Raw genomic sequence first — 22,966 nt, forward strand, 5'->3', positions numbered from 1 at the left:
CATAGGAAAATCATCATCCTCCTAGTAATCAAAGAAATGCAAATGAAATTACATTGAGATCTAATTGTTTTTTACAAATTAAATAAGCCAAAATTTAAAAATATACAATAGTCAATTAAGGTAAAGTTTCTCCTTTTAATGTTGGGAAAGTGACTATTACCTTATAAATGACAGTTATATGCCTCATTTCCTTCTTTGTACTCTTAATAAAAGAAACTGACTACATCAGATTACAGTACCCCCAAATTTAGAATCTTGAAGCCATTGAAATCACACTTTATCTTCTAATAAAGCATATTGTTTGCATGCTTCCAGGTCGGTTGTCACCTCCTGCTTTCAACTCAGAGAAAAGTGAGACTAGGCGAAATCTGGAGATCCCGCGCCTGTCAGAAACCTCCATCAAGGACCGAATGGCCAAGTACCAGGCAGCTGTGTCTAAACAAAGCAGTTTCACCAACTATACAGTATGTGTTCTGCATCATTCATTCACTCATTCATCCAGCAAAGGGTCGCTGAGCACGGGAACTAGAAATGTCTCCCAGACCCTGACTTGTGAGCCATTTCTCCCTCTCAGGTCCCCTGCCATCATTCTCTTTTCACAGAAATCCGACCCTGGCTTCATTCATAATCCTTCCCATGTTCTAATCCTGACTTTGCTTTTCTACGTCTCATTCCCACTCCTCTCATGGTTTTTGTGATGTTACCATTCACTGATGTCATTGAGAGGGTGCCTGGTCTCTTCTTCTTAAGTGTGTTCTCGTTATTGTTAAAGAAGTAGTATTTTATTAGTTTTAACAGAAACCTTGATTTTATTTTTGTCTTTGAGAGAAAAATGGGTGAATAGTGGAGAGAAATATCAGATATATTCAACATTAATAGGGGGTGGGGATATTTGCAATTGTTTTATTGATCTATAATTCACATGGCATAAAATCACCCTTTTAAGCTATACAATTCAGTCATCTTAGGTATATTCACAAGGTTGTGCAACCAACATCACTGTCTAATTCCAGAACACTTCCATCACCCTAAAAAGAAACCCCCTGCCTGTGAAGCCATTCTTAATTCCCCCCTCCCCTCATCCCCTAGCAACCACTAATCTACTTTCTGTCTTTATGGATTTGCTTATTCCAGACATTTCTTATAAATGAAATCATACAATATATGGCTTACTTAATCATTTCTCCTTGTGATGTAATGATTTTCTAAAAGAATCAAATAGTGGATAAGAAAAGGGAAGAGAAATGACATATTGTACTCGTAAGCGCAAAAAAAATTGGTATTCTAAATAGAATGGGTGGTCTTGCCATTTTATACTTCCCTAGGCTTAGCTGGCAGGATGACACTATGGAACTGATTAATTGAAGTTACCTTTTAAATGCCATTTATTCATATATACACATGCATATGTACATATGTCCACATACATATATATGTATCTTTCAAACATTTGTTCCTTCTAAGATTTCAAATTACAGACCATTAGTCTCTCGATATTCTATTGTTTAAAGTTGGAAGAATAGTATTGAATTTTATTTGTTCGCAAGTGGATTGAAACTGCCTATTAAAAATCATAGCCTGTATTTCAGGAGGTGAGCCTTCTTTTTCCCACATTATCAAGTATGCATTCTCCAGTAGTATCTGCTGGTAGCCTAAGTCCCTGGGCAATAAATAATTTCCTCTTGATTTTTCACTGTCATTTTAAGGAGAGATGATGTGTGTAAATCAATAGTGAGTGTGAAAGATGAGCAAATTGAGGCTTCTCTTAGAAGGTAGGTCAGGGGATACAGCAAATAGGTGATCTGTGGAGCTTTATTCCTTCTTGGTACAGGATTCTGCTGCTTCCCAGTGCCCTCCTGCTATAAACATTCCGACCAGGTGACTCCCTAAGTGGAAAAACCTGTTCCGTGACTTTTTGAAAAAAAAACTCCTAATAGAGTGTCTGCATTGCACTTCTCAGGCTCTGTAAATTTTGAGTTGAAAAGCTTTAGGAATTCTTGTAAAAGTACATTTTATCTCATCCCAAAAGAATTTCTCAGGCCCCTTACTGAGGACGGTTGTAATAAGGCACACACTCTCTGGCAGTGACTCTGGAGGCAGGGCTTTGAGATGGGATCAGGAACGAGCTGTTGGGCTGTGGTACGGTTGTGTTCTCAGTGCTGGCTGCCAGCTCCTCCATATAGATGCACCGCCAGGATGTGTGCCTGAATCTGGAATCCCACGCCTGAGTAAGTCAGTCCCACTCACACTCCCGCACTGGCCCTGTTTTCTCCCCATGCCTAAAGAATCACAGAGAACAGAAGGGTACTAGGTTACTAGCAGACGAATAGTAGTGAATGTTCATATTCATCTACCTCTACAAACCCTCAGCTAATATAATTAACGGTGAAAAACTGATGCCCTTTGCTCTATATTCAGGAACACGACAGGGCTGTCCCCTATCACCCCTGCTTTTCAACACAGGATTGGAAGTCCTCGCCAGAGCAATCAAGCAAGAGAAAGAAATAAAAGGCATCCAAATTGGGAATGAAGAAGTTAAATTGTCACTCTTTGCAGATGACATGATGCTGTATATAGAAAACCCTAAAGACTCCACCAAAAAGCTATTAGAAACAGTAAACGAATACAGTCAAGTTGCCGGCTACATCTACCTCTATATTGATTTTGGATCTAGTAAAGTTAATTTTAATATTTTGTCCCAGGTGTTCTTTGCAAGGAAAAAAATATGATTATGCTAATTCCTTATGACAGTATTAATGCCTGCTTTTTTAATGTTGAGGCTCTACTATGAGAAGCAGAATAAGGTATGTTTTTAGTACAATGTATGAATTTTATGCAAAAAACATGTTTTTGAAAGTTTCACCAAAAAAGATTGTTTTATAGTATCATTAAATATAACTTGTTTTCATCTGTATACATCATCCCTGTCTCTCTTTCCAGGCCGGGCATATATGTATAAATGGTCAGTATATTTTCTTAATTATTGGCACTTGGCATCTCCTTTTCCCTGCTCCAGAATGGTCTTTTCTGATAAAACTCACAAGCTTTGCATTCCCACAAGCTCTGCTGCTAGAAGAGTGAATCACAAGAACATTGTATGCTGGGGGTGGTCTGGGTGTGCGTCTGTGTTGATGTGTCTGTATTCTAATGAGCATCTGGTTTTAGACTAGTGTACAAATATTTAACTCTGAGGTATGTGTCCACAAAGCTGCTTTTGTCATTTCACAAGTCAATGGGTTTTGCTTATGAGAATTAGGGGGTTGATTTCACCTGAGGCCTCTTAAAAGAATTTTTTTTTTCACATTCCAAGTTTACTTAATAGATGTGCTATGAAGAGAATAGAATAGTAAGATTTTTTTAAAAACTCACAGACTACTTTTATTTTCTAGAATGAATTGAGAGCCAATGGCAGTGAAATCAAAACTCATAAATTGGAGCAAAAGGAGAATGTGCCCCCAGGTCCTGAGGTCTGCATCTCCCATCAGGATGGAGAAAAGGTAGGTTGAAAAGCCTGATGTCCAGTTGCCAAGGAAGCATGTGTTCTAAATTAGATACTTAAAATTAGAAACCCTCTAACCCTGGGCTGTAGAGTGTCTGGGAATTTGGTAACAGCTGCCAGGACAGATTGTTGTTTTTGCAGGTCACATAATTTCGGTTGGGGAGCTCTGTAACTTATAGCTGACCAAATAATGAACTTGCCTTGGAGAATGTTTTTGCTCAGCAAATGCTCAGAGGGCATAGAGCTAAAGTGATTTTTGAAAATCTGTTTTGATTAGAGATACTATCTTCAAAGTGTTTATTACTAATTTAACTCATTTTATGCAAGAAAATTTCTTTCACTCAAAGTATTTTGAAAGCTAGGCACTATGCTAAGCACAGGAAATGCTAAGCTTAAAAATTAAATACATTAATTTTAAATTAAAAACATACCGTTCCATGTGGTCTTTAAGTACAAAGAAGCTAACAGAGTAGAAGGGAGATAGATAACGGGTTGGCCATCATAAAACGGTGTGACAAGTGCTATGAGAGGGCCACGGAAGCTCAGACTGAGGACACTTACCCTGACTTCCTCAAGAAGGTGATGTCTGAGCCAAGTCTTGAAGAATGTGTGGAAATAGGCCAAGTGAATAAGGACAAAGTAAAGAAAGAGAAGGGTGTTCCAGGCAGACATAATAGAGGTTTGGAAACTGGAGATCCAAACCAAGATGACTTGGCTGGAGCATGAGGTAGTTATAGGCAGTGGTGAGAGACAGGTGGGGCGGAGAGGGCCACTGTGGGTATTGAAAAGCTTTGTGTGCCTCCATTAAGAGTTTGGATGTAGTCCTGCAGTGATGGAAAGCTAGGGGAAGATTTTAAGCAAATTAGATTTGTGTTTTATGCATTCATCATTAGATGAATGGCTTACTTTGAGTAAGTACCAATATGGATGTCAGTTGAATTTATCATTTCCTCTGCCAATCCATTACCCAATCTCTTTGGTCTTTCGGTCAATATGATAATCAAATGTTAAGTTAGATGAGGAGAAAGAGCTTTCAAATCTATTACAGTGATTAATCTTAGGAGAAAAACCATTCTGTCATCCATATTGACACCCTTAAGGTCATTCTTCCAGAAGGTGAAGAGATAATTAAAATGGGTTAAGAGCTATAGTTCTCAAACTTATTTCACTATAGCAGACTTGTAAAAGCATGCTATATTGACAGAAAACCAACAGGAACTCATGAGATACACTACACACTTGGACCAAAGGAGGCACACAGAAAAATGGTCTCAGATTAATGGCTATACCATTTGAATCATACAATAGAACAGGGGGAAAAAAACTAGAAAAATTAAATCACTTTATTTCACAAAAACATCACAAATACATGTTGAAATAATGTTTCATAAAATGATCAAATAAATTGCATACATCCTTGCAACAGGGGGCTCAGGCATTAGTGCCGTGGGTCACATGCTGTGTATCAAGTGAGATCTCCCATTAGACTGCTTGGTTTTCCCCTTTTAAAGTGGGAGATTATGTCATAAGAATAACTGAGTAAATATGTTTGAAATTTTTCTTATATACTATAAAAAAAGACACTTTAGAGAAAAATACCCCCAACATTGAAATCCCCACCATCTGCACTAGGAGCATAGTTTGAGAAATGATCATTTGGGAAATAATGCTCGGATTGTTCCTTTCTCTAATTTCATGTTTTTTTCTTGATTGTCTTCTTGCTGATTCGAAACTGGAACTCTGAGCTGAACTGGAAGATCAGAACATTTTAATTATAGCCTAATAGGGCATCAGTGCAACTGAATCACGAATTGGGGAGTGGGTGGGGAAGAAAGGTGTTAAAGATAATACATAGTCTTCAAGCACATACTGCAGGTTCATAAACACTTGGCTGCCTTAAAATTTGTAAAATGTTTCAGAGCCTCAGCTGTCCTTTTGGCTGTTTGCCTAGTTTTTGTTAACCAATACCTAAGAACTAGTCGATCTTTGGCTTGTTACAAAAGGACATTAATGCCAGTGTAAACTTGCCTGAAATAGAATATTTTGTCAGGGTATTGTTCATCCCTTTCTCCTCTTGTGAATGAATTTGTACTTTCCTTTAATGAAATGATTGAGCAAAATCTCACGTGCTCTCTCCTGGCTGTTCCTGCAGTGAAGTCATCTGGTTGGGCATGTGCAATGATGTCATGATTGGCATTAACTTTATCCTGCAGGTTCAAGGTAACCAAATTAGAGGTGAGATAAGAACATCCAGGGATGGCCGCACCTACTAATTAGCAAGAATTGAAGAGCTTTTTATGGCCATGCACAACTTTCAAAAAATTTATTTCCTATCATTAAAAGAAATAATGCATGTAAGGTGATCACACTAGTGCTCATAGTAAACAGTAAGCGTTGACTGTTATTATGCCGGTTTATTCTATAGCATGTCAGAATTCCTGTAATGAAAAGTGTAGCGGAAAAAAACAACTATCCTGAAATTCAGGTGCCGTCAGCCAACACTTGATTCCATTATAAATTTATTCAGTACATTAGACATCCTGATATAAATGCTCAGCATCACCCATAAAAATCCCTGACATCTGAATGAAAGAATATTACAAGAAGAGTGCACAGTGGGTCACCTATTGACCCTTTTGATTTTGAATGTGGAGGAAGATACCAGGATGGCCTAGGGGCCAGTAGAAAGAAGAAACCTAGTAGAAAGTTCTTTTATTTAAATTTGATGGCTTCTGGGAAAAAGATCTGCCATCTTGTTAAACTCTGCCATTTTGAGACTGGGATTAAAAAGGGAAACTAACCCTGAAGGTTATACTGGAGGTTGGTTTTAGATAAATTTGTTTTATAGCTATCAAAAAGTCTTCTGTACTAGCAAGCTTGTTTTAGCAGAATGTATTTGGTTGGGAAGTAAGGAATTAGGAAAATAAAAGAATATTTCCTATTTCTAAAGACTTTATCTTGCCTTGGAGTGAGTTATGATGAATGAGTTATAGTTTATGGTAAGCTTTGCTCTCCCTGATAGAGGGTTTTGTTTTGCTCCCTGTCCCCACTCCCACCTTTATTGAGAATAGAAAATCATGGTTTAAAAGTTTTTTTATAAAGGAAGATGATGCACACTTTTGGCAGCTGAGTGCAGTCTGTTTCTGGCATTGCTCTGTAATTGAGAGGCATGTTAATATCCTAATAAAAGACATTTGCCGCCTCTTGTTTAAATGCTCAGCTGTTCTGGGCCCCTTATTTTCCCCAGGCAGTCAGTGACTGACTGGAGTCAGCAGGTTTTTATGGCATTAACAGCAGTTTGCTCTTTTATTTTTAATGTGCTTCTTAATCCCATCCCCACCCCCTTTTTTGGTAGGTTTCTGCAACGGAGAATAGCCTGGCAGTCCATTCCACCCCTGCAGAAGATGACTCCTGTAAACATTCATTCTTAGATCTTGAGGGTGAGGTTCTTGTTCTCTCTTCCATATTTGGTTGGGGGGTGTCCCCATTGCTGTCAGTGCTGAGAAAGTAACATTAAATCCAGTAATTCAGCTGATCAGATCATTTACTTAGTTGTAAGGATTGATGCTTAAATACCCTTCACACATTTTGTGGCTTAGGGAGAAGTTAAGTTCGATTAAATATGATTAACTTGGGGCAAACTAAGTACTTTTGATGCTTCTCTCATTGAATTTATCTTACCTTTTGTACCAAATCTTTTTAGAGTTAAAGCTATAAAAACTAACTTTGCAGTTTTATTTTAATACAAGTTTGGCCAAGATAGATTTTATTCATTTACAGGGATAAAGAATTAATATCTGAATAACCTGTAAAAAATAGCTTTCCCTACGTAGCTAAATGTGTACCATAGTCCACCCTCTTGCCAGACCCTAGAGATTTTCCTGTTTGTCTTTAATTTGAAAACCTTTTCATCCTATTTTGGAGTCATTTTCAGCCTCACATCTCCCAAAGGTTTTTATCTTTTTATCTATATCCACTTTGATTCTGATTTTTGGTGTATTATTTTATATATATGTCATGTGGGGTCTCTGGTCCCGCTCCCCACATAAGAACGCAGGATATGGTGAGGCCAAAAAGGAACACCCACGGAGCCATAGATAGAGTCATACCACTATAGTCTTGCTGGGTTGGAGACACAGGAAGCAGGAGCTACACGATCCATAATCTACCGTCTGCTTCCCTGCCAACCAATCAACTTCCTAGCGTAGTCATGGCAGTTATAATAGTGGCTAATGTCTAACCAGTAACCCAGGGTTTCCCAGGGTACCACCAGTCTTTCTAGGCACAGCCAAACATCCTGGGCACAGCCAGGGTTTCCCAGGGTACCGTGCTGGAACAATGTCTCACAGCCAAGTTGCTAACATATTCTCAATGGCGGCTGGTCGAGACACAGAAAGTAAACGTCCGCCTGCTCCCCAACAAGGGGTCTTCCTGCACCACAGTCTCGCTGGCAGCAGGGCAAGACACAGGAAGCAAACACCCACCAGTTCCACTACATGGTGGTACATTCCCAAGCAAACAGGCAAGCAGGAGTGGAAGGCAATTCCCCATAGTCCACAGTCATTGTCCAGCGCTGTGTGTTGGCCTCACAACGTATGCCCTCTCTGCAGGGCGAGGGTTCCTAGTCCTCCCCAATCTGGGGGTGAGGGACAACCTTGACGTCACCCACATCTGCCACCGAGGACTCAGTAAGCGTTTCCTCCTAGAACTACAAGTCCCACATCCAGGCTGCCTCAGCAAGCACTTCCCAGCCCACACAACCGTAACGACCTTCGCTTTCTCCGGCCTGTGCTGGTCGGAGAACTGTCCACGTCCTCCCACCCTTCCACAGGGGTCCAGCTCTCTGGCAGCTGCACGGCTTTTCCTATGCTGATTGGAGAATCGTCCACGTCTTCCCACCCCTCCATGGGGGTCTAACTCCTGACAACAGTGGCTACCGAGTACCACACAGTGTGGGGGCCACATGTCCTCCTGCCCAGAGTCAGACATCATTCTTACCTGGCCGGAATCTTGCTTGCCGCACCAGGTATCTGCATTTTTCCCAGGCAAATCACGCTTCCTGCTCCCAGCGCCGCTGTGCATGGACTTCCCAAGGCTGAGTTTTCACACACGCAAACTGCTCTACCATCCTTCCGAGAGTTTTGGCAGGCACCATACCCTGCTCACTGTGCCATGTATCATGCGGGGTCTCTGATCTCGCTCCCCGCACAGGAATGCAGGATATGGTGAGGCCAAAAAGGAACACCAACGGAGCCATAGATGGGGGGGGTCATACCACTATATTCTCGCTGGCAACTGGGTTGAAGACACAGGAAGCAGGAACCACATGATCTGCAATCTGCTGCCCACTTCTCTGCCAACCAACCAACCCTGTAGCGTAGCCATGGCAGTTATATCAGTGCCTAATGTCTAACCGGTAACAGGTGATGGCCAACCAGCCACAGTGGATGGCCATCTGATTACAGCTGATGGCCATCTACTACCCGAGCCAGCACCTTCCCACATGAGGCCGAGAGCCTGGAAACTGCTCTCTGGGACTCTGTCCCCACAATATATATCCATATATGTATATATGGATTTCTACCTTCTTCCCACGTTAGTTTATTAGACACTGAAAACTCAGCAACTAAAGTAGAAGTAAAAGCTAAACAGATCCCTAGTAAATCCTACCTTAAAAATTTCATAGAGAAACTTGCGGTTTGAAAACAGAACATTCCTTTTGCAATCACTTTGCTTAGACTAGAATTTTTTCTGAGTTTTGACTAGGTTTTCAAAACATTTTTTTCAACATTTTTTTGAAATGTTAGCCTTAAAAAAAAAAAAAGCCTTAATCTTTTAGTACTTTATTAACTTAACTCTAGATTTTAAGGAATTTTTTTATGTTTCCTTAGTGGCTGTGTAAATGACTTTCTGTTCCTCTTCAGAGTTTTCCATGAGATGAATATTTGGCAGGAAATGAACTTATGCAGGCCACACGTCAATGATTATGAAAAAGCTTCATAATCCTTGTCCATGGATATCTGCTATAGGACTGACCAAAAAGACAGTGTTAGATTATACACACACAACACACACACACGTGTATGTATACACGAAATTTCTACTTTCACATTCCCCCATTTCCCCAACTTCAGTTGAAGCACCCCAGAACAAGTTATTGAAAGTGCTAACTACCAAAAAGTCATCAAAGTCTATAAACAGCCTTTAAAAATGACAAAAACCACAGGGCAGAAAGTTTCTTATAGAGAGGTGGTTTAGATTTCTCCTGTTTGGGGCAAAGGGGGTGAAAAAGCCTCCTAGCTGAAAACCCAGTTTGTGAGGGAACCTAAGAGCATAACTTTTAGCATTAGAATATTCTTCAATAGAAAAGCAATGTTTTTCCTGGTGTTGAAATGACTTATTAGTGAAGGTGCCTAAACTTTGCTTTGGGGAGGAACCTTTTCTGAGACTTCCCATGAGTTACTAAAAAATGTCTTCTTTTTGTAATTCAAGCAGGTAACTCCCAGGTTAAGAGTGAGGTCCAGCAGCCAATCCATCCTAAGCTGCTAAGTCCAGATGCCAGAGCTTCCAGCCTTTCGGAAAGTTCTCCTCCCAAAGTAGTGAAGGTATGATGGCAATTTCTCTTGGAGTCTTTAGATGTTGGTTTACTAGTAGAGCTCACTGCACCTTCTGTCATTATGTTCATTATAACCTGATTTGCTTTCCTGGGGATGAAAATACTAAGTAAGGACACACTTAAGGCAGGTTACTTTTCCTGGAAATCTTGCTGCTTCTGCTCAGGTGTTGGGGTCAATAGTGGGGAAGCTCATTAAAATCACTGTTTGAAATCTGGAAAACTCATGAATGTTTTAAGAAAACCTGAAGTTAAAATAGCATGATTAAAAAAAAAAAAAAAAGTCCAAGTTTATAAACCTGTGAATGGGTGAAAGCCCACAAAACGGGAAATATGAGAAATCTGTTCAGCTAAAATCAGCCCATTGGATGGGAATGTACAATATCAACTTACATATATTGGCTCCCTGGTCTGAGACCTTTACTATTACCTGTTTGATAGTCAGCATTATTTAAAGAAAGAATATGTACTTTCCAACGGGGCTTGGCCAGGCCATTTGCTATAAAATGGACATTCAGGTAACACTTATACTACTATACCCTAGTGTCCCCTAATAGTAGATGTTAAGGAATGTACAGAGTTTTTGTACCCTAAGAAAATTGTACTAAGGTATTCAACCTATGGTCTGTTTTTATTCACTAATTTTGAAAAACCTTCTTTTCCCTTTCTACGAACATATATATATATATATATTTCCATAAAAATAAACAAAGGTTTTTTGTTTTGTTTTTTAAATTCCACACCTGTTGTAAGCTTGTTTTAATTGAGTGCTTTGCTAATGCTGTGCTAATTTACCCATTTGGATTACTAACCAAACATACCCACATTTCTTTAGTGTCTTTCTCCTCTGGTGCTTGCTCTCTTAAGTAGCACCTTTGAACATTTGAGAGAAACTCAACAGGCAGAATTAGTTTTCAGGTGGTTTGGGCTGCCCCATCCTCATGCCCTCATCTCCCATGCGTGTATCTCTCAACTGTGGGCATGCTTGGTCCCTTGATAAAAGTTCTACGCACAAAAAGAATGAAGAGAAGAGGACACAGGCAAAGGAAGGGGGAGAATCCAGAATTTAAAAGGTGAATTTTAAAAGGGGGAAGAGATGAAGAAGGTAAACATGCACATTTTAAAGGAAGCAGAGATTCATGAGAATAAGGTTTATTGAAAAGGAGGAAGAGATAAAGAAAGTAGCAAGAGAAGGCTAGTAAAGGAAGAAAGAACTGAGTTATAGTGATTGAATCTGCACGTGTATTCAGCATGACCCTTTCTTCTTCTGGCTGTAAAGATCTGCTTATGCTGTCATCGGCACTTCTTTTTTTTTTCCAGTATTTGGAGTCCAACAAAGTAGCAAATGCCACGAGGTTAATTTCCTCTCCAACAGCAGCCCTGCCCAGATGTGAGTCCTTGGGTTATGGTTCTGGATCAAGAACAGCTAGCAAATCTGCCTTGGCCACGGATTCTGTGTGACTGAGGGACTAGGGGAATTCCCTAATCTAAGCACTGAAATCTGTTCTTGAGTAGTTTTGAATTCTCAATCCAGTCTGACGTCCCTCCCTCAGCTGCTAGGCCAAACCTCCTGGTTCTGGGTTAGACCTCTGAGATCCCTCCTGATTCAAACTCTAGGGTCTGAGCTGATGAGCGATGTACAGCAGAGCACACACTTGGGTCTTCCTAGCACACTTCAGAGAGGCGACGGACGTAAAGCTCCCTCTGCAGCTGCCCCAGACCCATTCCTGCTTCTTGGGCCCTGGTCACTCAGCAGCAGTAGAATGCAGACAGGCCTACTTTCACCAGCCATACACCTCATATTTTGAACATTGTCTAAAGACTGGGATAAACTGGCTCGCTGCCTAAATTTTCCGTGGTCCAATGCTCAAATGGTTATGGTATAGAGAGCCTGGGGTGGGACCCTATCACATCTCCACTTTTATTTAAGGGAAGTTTATTTTTCTCTTCCTCAAAGTTACCCTTCATATTCTGCAGGCAAGTATGTAGATATTTAGTGCTTATAGGACGGCCTGCTGGCATAACTGGACTTGTGGCTACAGACCATGCAACAGAAGTTGTTTCTCCATTTTGGGAAATTATATACAGCTAAGAATAAACTTGTTCACTCAGAATAGATTTTTGGGTCCCACACATCCTGGAAAAACTGTTCCTTAGTGCCTTGTCAGTTATTGAAAATAGGACATTTAAGGTAGAAACTTAATTCATTTCAAATTTTGGCTTAAATTAAAAAAAAAAATACTGGTCGTTAAAAGTAAAGATATTGTATATCTTGAACACTGGCCAAATAACTCAGTTGATGAAACTTGGTGCTAATAAAGTTGAAGTTGCAGGTTCATTTTCAAAACGGGTGTTGTTCTGGGTGCAGAGCTCAGTGGACCCTATGAGAAGGATCAGCACCTCTTGACTCAAGAGACCCAGAGGTCTCTTAAGCTTTATGCTCTCCCATTGAAAGAAGTTAGCCCTAAACGTTCCCAGAAGGACAGATAAGGGAGGAAATACAAGGAGATGTAGGTGGCCCTGGGAACATTCGCCTGTCCCCACTGTGTCCAGAACAGACCAGTCTCAGGCTTCCTTGGCTGGTCTGCTGATGAATGTGGAGAGAAAACACAGCAGACTGCATGAGAGGACACCCCCTCCTCCATGCCTGCCAGCTGTCCCTTCCTCTGTGGACTGGGTCGGAGCCTTGATGCTATTTTGCAAAATGATCAGAATTATGCTAGAAGGGCAACCAGCATCTTACGTCACTGTCTATATTGTTACTACTTTCTCAGAGCACCAACCTTTTTTCTACGTGTAGAGCAGCCTCTTTGAGACAGAAATATCCCTAAAATGCTTTCAAAAAGAGGTTCACAGAAAGCTAGGGAAGGGTTAAGGCTGTGTGCAAAGCAGGCCCAATCATTTACTGTGTGGTGAAAATTTTTGGTTTAACTTCCTAGATATTTTGTACAAATTGGAAGGAGGGAATGACAGGCATTTTGTGGTGTTCTGTCTGGAGAATGGAGGCCTGACATCAATATAGAATTTTCTTCTGATTACATTCGGTCTGAGGGCTAGTTAGCTTCACTGCCTGTTGCCAGCTGTTGCCTCCCCCGACTCCCCCCCACACACACACACATATATACCCCAACTGAAGCATTCATTAGACTAAAAAATATACTTAAGAGAGTGAAAGAATGTAGATGAAGTCATGCACATTTATTGGAAAAATAACTTTAAGTAGATGCTGATCAGCAGAGGGCCTGTAGGAGCCCTCAGATGGGAAAGACATGCAGTGTTTATGGATATCAATTATTTATGTATTACCTCACTCATTTCTGACTATCCCAAAGATATTATCTACATATTTTAATTTGAAACAACAACTGTAGTTTGTTCAAAGTGCTATAGTGAGATTATTTTCATCTGGGTTAGCATCTGCTCTCTTCCCCAAAGAGTTTCCTTTCATTATGGAAATTTGAGACTCCAGAAAAATTTAGAAAGTGCTCTATTGGTTTGTGAGTCGGGAGTTCTGAGTTTTATAATAATTTACTGACTGTGCGAACTTGGATAAGGCACCTGACATCCTGGGGCGTTAGTTTCTATGTGTGAAAAGGGCGAGGGAGGGGAAAGGAAAAAAACATCTTATTGACTGAAAAAATATGTTGTTAAGATTTTAAAAAGTCTAATATTCTCATATTGGCAGGTTTTAAATGTGGCTGTGCCAAGTCCAAGCATGCCATGAAGGCCTGGGTAGGATGTATGCCAGGCCTGCCATAATGGTAGAGATTTTTGGGCACTGACTATGCTTCCTGTTGTCTGAATAGACATGGGGGCCATTACAGAAAAGTGGCTGAGAGCCCAGGACAGAGGAAATAAAGGGAAGGCACAGCCGCAGCCACTCTGACCTGGCATTATACCATGTTGGCATCTTCTTGTCTTTATAAAACTATAAGGGCCTTTGGGCAGCTGCCTCGTAAACCTGAAATCATATTAGAAAGGGTTTATGTAAAAAACGGAATAGGAATAATGGGAATCCGGTAGGTCTGGCTAGTGAGAAGCTTGTGGTTAGTCAGATGTCTGAGCAGCAATCCACAGGCATACCTCAGAGATATTGCGAGCTTGATTCCAGACCACTGCGGTAAAGTGAGTTGTAATCTTTTTGCTGATGGAGGGTCTTGCCTTCAATTTATAAAAAAAAAAAAATAAGCACATCTTTGAAGCACAATAAAGCACAATAAAATAAGGTATGCCTGTGTTATTTCATATTAAGGAGGAAGAATAATTTTTCACCTGTGTGGGTGAAGGCTCCATTCAAGAGAGAGCCATTGTGGGTCAGGTGTGGGAGGTAGTGAGACACTAAAGAATTGTTAATGAAACACTCCTTGTGTGGGTGAAGGCTCGTTAAAAGCTCGCTCTCTCCTGAGCTGGGACATATTCCAGCCTCAGGTAGATACAAGTGAGGCTGATTTTGCCACGATTAGCCGAGTTACTTGAAAAAGAAAGAAAACATGGCCTTATTCTTGGGTCTGAGTCTGTAACTGAGTTTTCAGCCCAGCTACAGTAAAGTGCTCCTGGGCGCCCCAAATGCTGTATATTCATTGAAGGTTCCTGTTTGTCTCTTCCAGCTTCTGCTTCCTGCTCCCGGTACCTAATTTCTGCTCCTGCCTTCCACTTTCCTCCTAATGTGAGCTCAACTTTCAGCTTTCTCTCAGGTTCTCCCTCCTATTCTCGGGGCTGCACCCCTCTCTACAGGGTGGTGTGTGTGTGTGTGTGTGTGTGTGTGTGTGTGTGTGTGTAACGGAGACGTGCTCTAGCTTTCCATTTCCCTTTAGCAGAATAATACCCATTTTACCCATTTCTTCCTATACCACGTGAAATTTGTTTCCTGCTTTATCTTTACTGACCAGAATGCTTATTCTCCTGTCATGTTAAAAAATACAGAATCCATCCCGCAGCTGAAAAAGATTTTCAATCTGATAATACACTTGTCCTGTTATTTTACATTATGTGAATTGTGATTTGTACAGGCTCTCTCCAGTGGCTTCAGTTGCGCTATTGTAGCCAATTATTCTGCATGCAAGAGGAGGGCTGAGTCCTTTTAGAGAAACCTAATTAAACTATGCAAGGACATCTCCACTTAGGTCCTATCTTGTTAGAAATGTTCATATAAGAAAAAAAAGAATTCTGAGCTCCAAATAATGCCTATTTCTTCCAGCAGCATTCAATACAATAACATTTGATCACATTTAAATACCTTCCTCATGCTTGGTAAACTAGGTTGTAGCCTGTGGTCTTTGATGCTTTAAGTGTTTTTTTTAGGGCCCTACCCCTAGGAATGGAGGAGGGTGCTTTTTCTACTTAGTTCTGCTCCTTCATTCTTAAATCCTTTGGTGCTATTTGGGAGTTTCCTACTAATTATATTAGACTCCCTTTTATAGATTTTTCCCTTTACTTCCATTTCATGCCCATTTTCTACTCTCATTTCCTGTCCAAATCTACTTGGAAAACCATTCTTATTTTTTGCTTTACCTCCTAGTGAATCATATGCAGTCTGAATTATTATTTTTTTAAATTTTATTGGGGAATATTAGGGAACAGTGTGTTTCTCCAGGGCCCAGCAGTGGCCCAGCAGCTCCAAGTCACTGTCCTTCAGTCTAGTTGTGGAGGGCGCTGCTCGTCTCCAAGTCCAGTCACTGTTTTCAATCTTTAGTTACAGAGGGCGCAGCCCACCATCCCATGCGGGAATTGAACCGGCAACCTTGTTGTTGAGAGCTTGCGCTCTAACCAACTGAACCATCCGGCCGCCCCTCCAGAAGCTCAGCGGCAGCTTGTTGTTTTCAATCTAGTTGTGGAGGGCGCAGCTCACTGGCCCATGTGGGAATCGAACCGGCAACCCTGTTGTTCAGAGCTCACGCTCTAACCAACTGAGCCATCCAGCCGCCCGAGTCTGAATTTTTTATGCATCTATTTCGAGTATTTTTATCAAAACTCTATCTTGCCCGTAACCTAATTTATTTTTGCCTACCTTAATCATTCAGGTCCTGGGCCTTAGGACTAATTTGCATCATTTACCACCACACCTGTCTTGGCAGCCAAGGGGCACCAAAGTGCCTGTGAGATCTTCCTGGCCACCTTAACCTAAGTGGCTTCTGCCTTTACTGGTTGAGGTGTTTCTGTTGGGGCAAGTCAAGGGTCTGACACACGTAGACTTGTTATCCCCACCCCTAGGAGCCATGTAACAATTTCTTATTACGCAAAAACTTAACAGTTTTGGAGTTCTGGCTTTCATCAGTGCTAGAATACCAAGTATTTCATGTTCTTTAGGATTGGGTTTACCAGCTAGAAGAGCTGTGCTCACCCCACCCTATTCCATATTTTACAAAGAGTTCATGATTTCTAGTCTGTTAGGACTTCCCACTCCCCATTACGTTAGTTTTGTTCTCCATTGGTTTTCTTAAAAGATCATAGAACCTAGCTTTATTGGGCTATGCGTTCTTCTAGAGTCCTAATAAAATAGTTTGTGTCTCTTAAATTGTTCCATTTATGTGTCAGTTTTGACTTATTTGAAAAGATTATGCCTAGTGGATTGAGCAAATCAAGATTACAAGCAGAGGGGACTAAAAGATGCTTTATCAAAGTGTCTTTTCATAATTCCCAAACCCAAATGCTCTTCCTCTGCTTGAAATTTATCCCTTTCACAATTCATTCTTAGAATAGTCTGTCCTGCTTTTACTTGGTGCTTGAATCAAACAATCAAACTTCTTTCTTCTGTTTGTGTTGACATTTTCTCCTAATTTCCTGTCTGCGGAAGCATGTTGTGTGCTGTTTTCTGTGTGTGGTGGCTTGTCTAAGCCTTTCTCTGCAACCCAGCCCTAGATCCACCCATCCTCAGTGGATGCCACATTTAGGGCAGCCAGACCTTCTGGAGAAGGAATTCAGGAGAGCCTCCTGGCTTTAAAGAGGCAGCTGATAGAATCCTAGCAGACTTAGTGTTCCTATGAGAATTGACAGACCAGGTAAGGGAGCCCTTAGATCACAAAGGAAATCTCAGGGCCCATCTCAGCAGAGCACTTAATTCATCACTGCCTATGCTAGTTAAAGCTGTCCTTCTCCTTTTCCCAGAAGTTTCAGGCACCTGCCAGAGAGACCTGTGTGGAATGTCAGAAGACGGTCTACCCGATGGAGCGTCTCTTGGCCAATCAGCAGGTGTTTCACATCAGCTGCTTCCGTTGCTCCTATTGCAACAACAAACTTAGGTAAGCCGGGCCAAAACAAGCCATCTCTCTGTATAGCAGGACCTCCGGGGGAGTCTTTGGCTTTTAGAGCATTGGTCTTAAAAGCTACTGTGCTAATAGCATGCTATTAGTTAAAGGCCCCTGAAAGAAGTAAAAAGTACCGTTTTGTGACAGCTATTTCATATCAGGTAGTAGTGGTATTTGGAACTTCTTAAAACATTGATATGTTAATTTACATGTTAGGACTGAAGCTTAAATAATAGGGTTGCAGGTAAAACACCCTGTGACCTAATTTAGTAGAATGTTTCCCCTTGGTAGCACAGAACCATAAAGTTGAGAAATCTCAAGAGGATACTTGTCTAAGCCCTTATACTTCAAAGTGTCCTGAGCACTGTATGAATGGTAATAATAGCAAGAATAATGGACCCGGAGGAGCATGTATTTTTCTGTATGTTGCTTCATTTTCTTTCTGAGAAAATCATTATTATGTATCATTTCTTCCAAGTCACTCAAAGTATGGAGATAAATGTGCAAATTGGGGAAATATTCCATAGTAACTCATTTTAATCATAGAATCTAGAGAAAGAAGTAACTAGGATGTCACTTCCTCCAGCTTTCCTTCCAGAGCAAACATCCCTTCTAAAATACTCTTGAAAGGTGTCGTGTGACACTTCTGCAGGGCTGATGCCTCACACCTGTTAGTTCCAGTGTTAGGTAGCTCTAGCTCCATGACTTTCCTTTCTATTGAGCCAAAATGCGCCTCTCTAACTTCCACTCATTGGTTCTTTTTCTGCCCACTTTATTATTTTTTTCTCCAAAGCACATTTTTCTGAATTTTTGAATTTTTATATTTCTTCTGTGAAAATGCTGCTGTTTTTATGCCCCCTTTAAAATTTGTTACCCTGTGAAAGACACCAAATCTCCTAAAGACCTGTGCAGCACTGACATTGAGATAGACTTACAGGGCGGCCGGTTGGCTCAGTTGGTTAGAGCGTGGTGCTGATAACCAAGGTTGCTGGTTCAATCCCCACATGGGCCACTGTGAGCTGCGTGCCCTCCTTAAAAAAAAAAAAAAAAAAAAAAAAGACTTACTTCCCAGCTACTGCCCACCATTCTCCTGTTAACCGGAGCTTACTTTTTATTCAGTCCCTCGTACCTCCTGAGAGCCCACTGTTTACAGTGCATTGTACCATTCCTGTAGAGATGTGCTTTTAAATTAGGAGGAAAACTAGGAGGCAAAAGATTCAACTTTTTACAACGGAATATCATTATAAGTAGTTATAGGTTATAAATACTTAGGAAATATGTTAGTGATCAGAGCAAGGTGGGATTACCTAGGCAATCCTCCCTGGATGAAATTTTATGTTTGTTTGTTTTTAACAGTTTTGACAAAGGGGAATGAAATCATTTGAAAATGGGAGCATGTATCAGGTGAAAGAATGTCTTGTGAAGGTTCACGTCTGGAAGTGAGCGTATTTTTTATAGGATAATTAAACAATCATGCTTAAAAGGGGGTAGAGCATCCTAGGTGATTGGTGTGCTTTTGAAGCTATTTTTCTCACTTAGCATCTTCGGAAAATACTGGATAATTGCCAGATTTCAGCCTACCGTTATAAATAAGAGTATACAGATGTGTTAACTTTATACTCTTTTTCTTTTAACCACAGTCTGGGAACATACGCATCATTACATGGGAGAATCTATTGCAAGCCTCACTTCAATCAACTCTTTAAATCTAAAGGCAACTATGATGAAGGCTTTGGGCACAAACCACACAAAGATCTGTGGGCAAACAAAAATGAGAATGAAGAGACATTGGAGAGACCGGCCCCACTTCCAAATGCAGGAGAGACCCCTCAGAGCCCAGGGGTAGAAGATGCCCCCATCGCGAAGGTGGGTGTGCTGACTGCAAGCATGGAAGCCAAGGCCTCCTCTCAGCTGGAGAAAGAAGACAAACCCGCTGAAACCAAGAAGTTGAGGATCGCCTGGCCGCCGCCCACTGAACTTGGCAGTTCAGGAACTACGTTGGAGGAAGGCATCAGAGTATCCAAGCCTAAATGGCCTCCTGAGGATGAAACCAGCAAGCCGGAAGCTCCGGAGGATGTGGATCTGGATCTGAAGAAGCTTAGACGATCTTCTTCATTGAAGGAAAGGAGCCGCCCATTTACCGTAGCAGCTTCATTTCGAACCACTTCGGTCAAGAGCCCGAAAACCTTATCCCCACCTTTCAGGAAGGGCTGGAGCGTGTCAGAGCAGAGTGAGGAATTTGTAGGAGGAATAGCAGCAGGAAAGAAACAAGTGGAAAATGCCAGTGCCTCTGAGAAGAATGGGAATGTGGGAAAAGCAACCTGGCAAAACAAGGAATCTAAAGGAGGGGAGGCAGGGAGGATAAGGAAGGAAGGTCATGGTTTTGAGATGGGGAGTGAGAGTCTCGTAGAAAATGGTGCAAACTTAGATGAAGACGATAGAAGCCTTTTCAAACAGCAGTCTCCACTAGAACCGAAGTCCCCAAATTGGTCCAGCTTTGTAGACAACACCTCCATGAAAGAAATCACCACTCAGAATCAGAAACCCCAAGATGTAGGAGTCTGGGAGGGAGACGTAGTCAAAGAGCTTTCTGTAGAGGAGCAGATAAAGAGAAATCGGTACTACGATGAGGATGAGGATGAGGAATGACAAATTGCAATGGTGCTGGGCCTTACATTTGTGTTAGTGATAGTGAGCCAGAGCCCTCTGTCAGAGTAATGCACAAAAACAGTTACCTTAGAATGAACTGTAATTTATGGGGAAGTAATTTTGGGAAAGAGTTCTTGCTTCGAAAAAATCCCATACTGCAGCTTATCTCTAAATGCTAGAGATAGCATTACCTGTATCCTCTATTTTAGCCATGATGATATACATAAGTGCTTTAAGGTCATATGGGGGGTGGGGGGGATATTCCAACTGATATAGTCAGGATTCCACTGTATTCCCAAAAGGCAATATGAAAATAGATAGATGATTAGTAATACATTGTTACACTAAACATTCAAATATGGAATTAGTGAACATACAGAAAAGATTTAGGGGCTTAAACATTATGACTGAATGCACTTTAGTATAAAGGGCACAGTTTGTATATTTTTAAATGAATACCAATTTAATTGTTTAGTATTCGTCAGTTAAGAGATCAAATATTTAGTCTTTTTAAAAAAAATTTTTTAGGTTAATTTTCTTACGCTGATATATATGGGGAATTTATTGCTTTACATCCTGCTCTCTAAACCACATCCTGAACTGGATTCTTGAGATGTCACAGAACCTACCTTTTTGAAGCACCTTTTGAGCACCTTTGGTGCTTGGAGAGATCTACTGTCTCCCAGATAAACTATGGTATTTGCCAATGAGTTTGACTATACCCCAGGTCATTGCCTTCTTCTCTGGTGGTATCTGTGCTTCTCATAACTTACTGAAAGCTGCAATATTTTTATAAGATCTTTTATATTGCTGTTTGCCATGCTGCATGTTAGAGCAAAATGAGGAGTTTAAAGAAGGAATAACAGGAAAAAAATGCCTTAAACCACTTGAGTTCCAACCCCCAAACTCTATATTCCACTTGATAATCCCCTTTCAGGGACACTAGTTTTTAAATTCCTATCAGCTCCTAAATGTATTGATTTTTGTGGCAGACAGTATTCCCAGGGTGCAATTAAACCAATTATAGGCATTTGTTGGGGGATGGTTTTCTAGTATTAAGGCTTTGGAACATTATACACTTGAGTACATTTGTTGTACATAATTGATATTGCAAATTGTATGTGGGGAAGAGAGATGTTTTAAGCTATAGGCTTTTCTTTGTACTGCATTTTTAGAGATTTAGCGCTAATATTTTTTAGAGATGTAAAATATCCTGCTTTCTTACAGTCTTGCTTAGTCTGAAACATTTTTATTCAATAAAGCTTTTAATTTACATTTGAACTTTTCAGTATTCCTTTTTCGTTATTTTGCATTGTTACAGTCTCTCGGGACCTACTTTTACCTTAGCAGTTTGGGCAGAAAAAGGTCTGATGTGGTTTAAAATATGTGCTATGTGCTATGTGCTATGACTATATCTTACCACAAGGTGGTGGTGTTGGGCTGGTTATCCTTCCTAAGGAAGAGAATTTTTTTCTTGAAAATTGAAAGCAGCTTGGCAAGAGAATTAGTGTGTATATTCAAAATGAGCCGCTTGTTTTACCAATTCAAACTCCAGTGGTGGTTTTTTATTGTTAATTGTATTCAACGTTTAATAATTTACCTTACAGTTATGCCTCACGTGCCAAATGGAATTTCCAAATGCCTCTGCTGAAAATGGATTTGTTTTCCACTTTGGGCAGAGGCATAGTTTGTTGTTTGATTCCCTTGCCTGTAGAGGCAACTGCCCCAATTGTTAAGGCTTTTTTTTTTTTTTTTTAAATAGGAATGTGGATTTCCTTGGAGATAGGCATGTTTTTGAGTCATCTATTACATTTTCCAAGGGTACTGTGTGTTCCAGGGTCTTGCCTGGTCTTCTAAAGGGATGGCGGGGTACTACTTTCTGCTCTTGGCCCCACCCCAGGCTGAAGTCATTTAGAAAGTCTAGTTCATTGAGTAGCTATCCAGAAGCTCCTGCTGACATTTGTAAAACATCCAATCCTGGCTTGAATTTAGCTATCTGTACTATGTGACTCACTGCTACTCTGACCCATCCACATGATACAGTATCTACTGAGTTTATACAAAAAAATCTGAGTGCCTATGACTGGCATTTATGGATATTAGTTGAGTATGTCACTATATTATCAGGTACATAGGGACTGAGATTACACTTAAAAGAACACTTTTTTTCTTTTTTTGACATTTCTTAGTGAATTTTTACTTAAAAATTAATCAGGTTCTTTACGTGTTATATACTAGAAAGTTTCTTTTGTTTTGTTTTTTAGAAAGCTCATGGTAACATTTCCTTCCTTGTTAAATATGGGCATTTTTTTAAGTTTGATAAAATAACACACTTTAAATAATTTAAGTGACTTTTTTTGGGATGCATTACAACTTGCATTGCAGCATTTTTTAAAAATTTATTGGGGTGACAATTGTTAGTAAAATTACATAGATTTCAGGTGTACAATTCTGTATTACATCATCTATAAATCCAATTGTGTGTTCATCACCCAGAGTCAGTTCTCCTTCCATCACCATATATTGGATCCCCCTTACCCTCATCTCCCACCCCCCACCCGAAGAACACTTTTCCATGCCTTTCAAAAGCTATGATAGACATATTATAGGTACAAAGTGTAGAAACAAGGACTAGCTCCATAATCAATGTAATACAAGGATGTACTTTCAGGAGAATGACCAGATAACAAACATTCTTAGAAAAAAACAAAACTGACAGTTAAACAAAAAACGTTTATTGTTTATTTTCTCAGCTCTCCCAAATGAAGGCAACTTGTTTGGATTCGGTATGTCGATGGTGGCAGTAGGATGATGTGAGTTTCTCCTTGGTGAAGCTGGAAAAGGGGCCCGCTTGGCACCTGAGATGGTTAAGGAGACTCTTCTTGACTGTTACAGAACCGACTTAGTCCCACAAGCTTGCTGGTGGGATCACTCCTGGCCAAAGTGAAAGCTACACCAAGT

At 40.5% G+C, this 22,966-nt stretch overlaps 1 protein-coding gene across 4 annotated transcripts in view; it reads left to right on the forward strand.

The window, feature by feature from the left end:
* LIMA1 (LIM domain and actin binding 1) overlaps positions 1 to 21,286 on the forward strand; it is a 79,402-nt gene extending 58,116 nt beyond the window's left edge. For 2 of the 4 annotated variants that reach the window (XM_019724588.2, XM_019724586.2), the window contains exons 6-11: positions 316 to 464; positions 3,390 to 3,497; positions 6,855 to 6,939; positions 9,992 to 10,104; positions 17,217 to 17,350; positions 18,997 to 21,286. In XM_019724588.2, coding sequence (XP_019580147.2) covers positions 316 to 464; positions 3,390 to 3,497; positions 6,855 to 6,939; positions 9,992 to 10,104; positions 17,217 to 17,350; positions 18,997 to 20,005 — 1,598 coding nt within the window. In that variant the 3' untranslated portion in view covers positions 20,006 to 21,286. The remainder of the gene's footprint in view (positions 1 to 315; positions 465 to 3,389; positions 3,498 to 6,854; positions 6,940 to 9,991; positions 10,105 to 17,216; positions 17,351 to 18,996) is intronic. The other 2 variants (XM_074325703.1, XM_019724587.2) reach the window with 1 other exon arrangement.
* The last annotated feature ends 1,680 nt before the right edge of the window (positions 21,287 to 22,966 follow it).

The sequence above is a fragment of the Rhinolophus sinicus genome, linkage group LG02 (genome assembly GCF_036562045.2).
Source record: "Rhinolophus sinicus isolate RSC01 linkage group LG02, ASM3656204v1, whole genome shotgun sequence".
In the NCBI taxonomy this organism is placed as follows: Eukaryota; Metazoa; Chordata; class Mammalia; order Chiroptera; family Rhinolophidae; genus Rhinolophus; species Rhinolophus sinicus.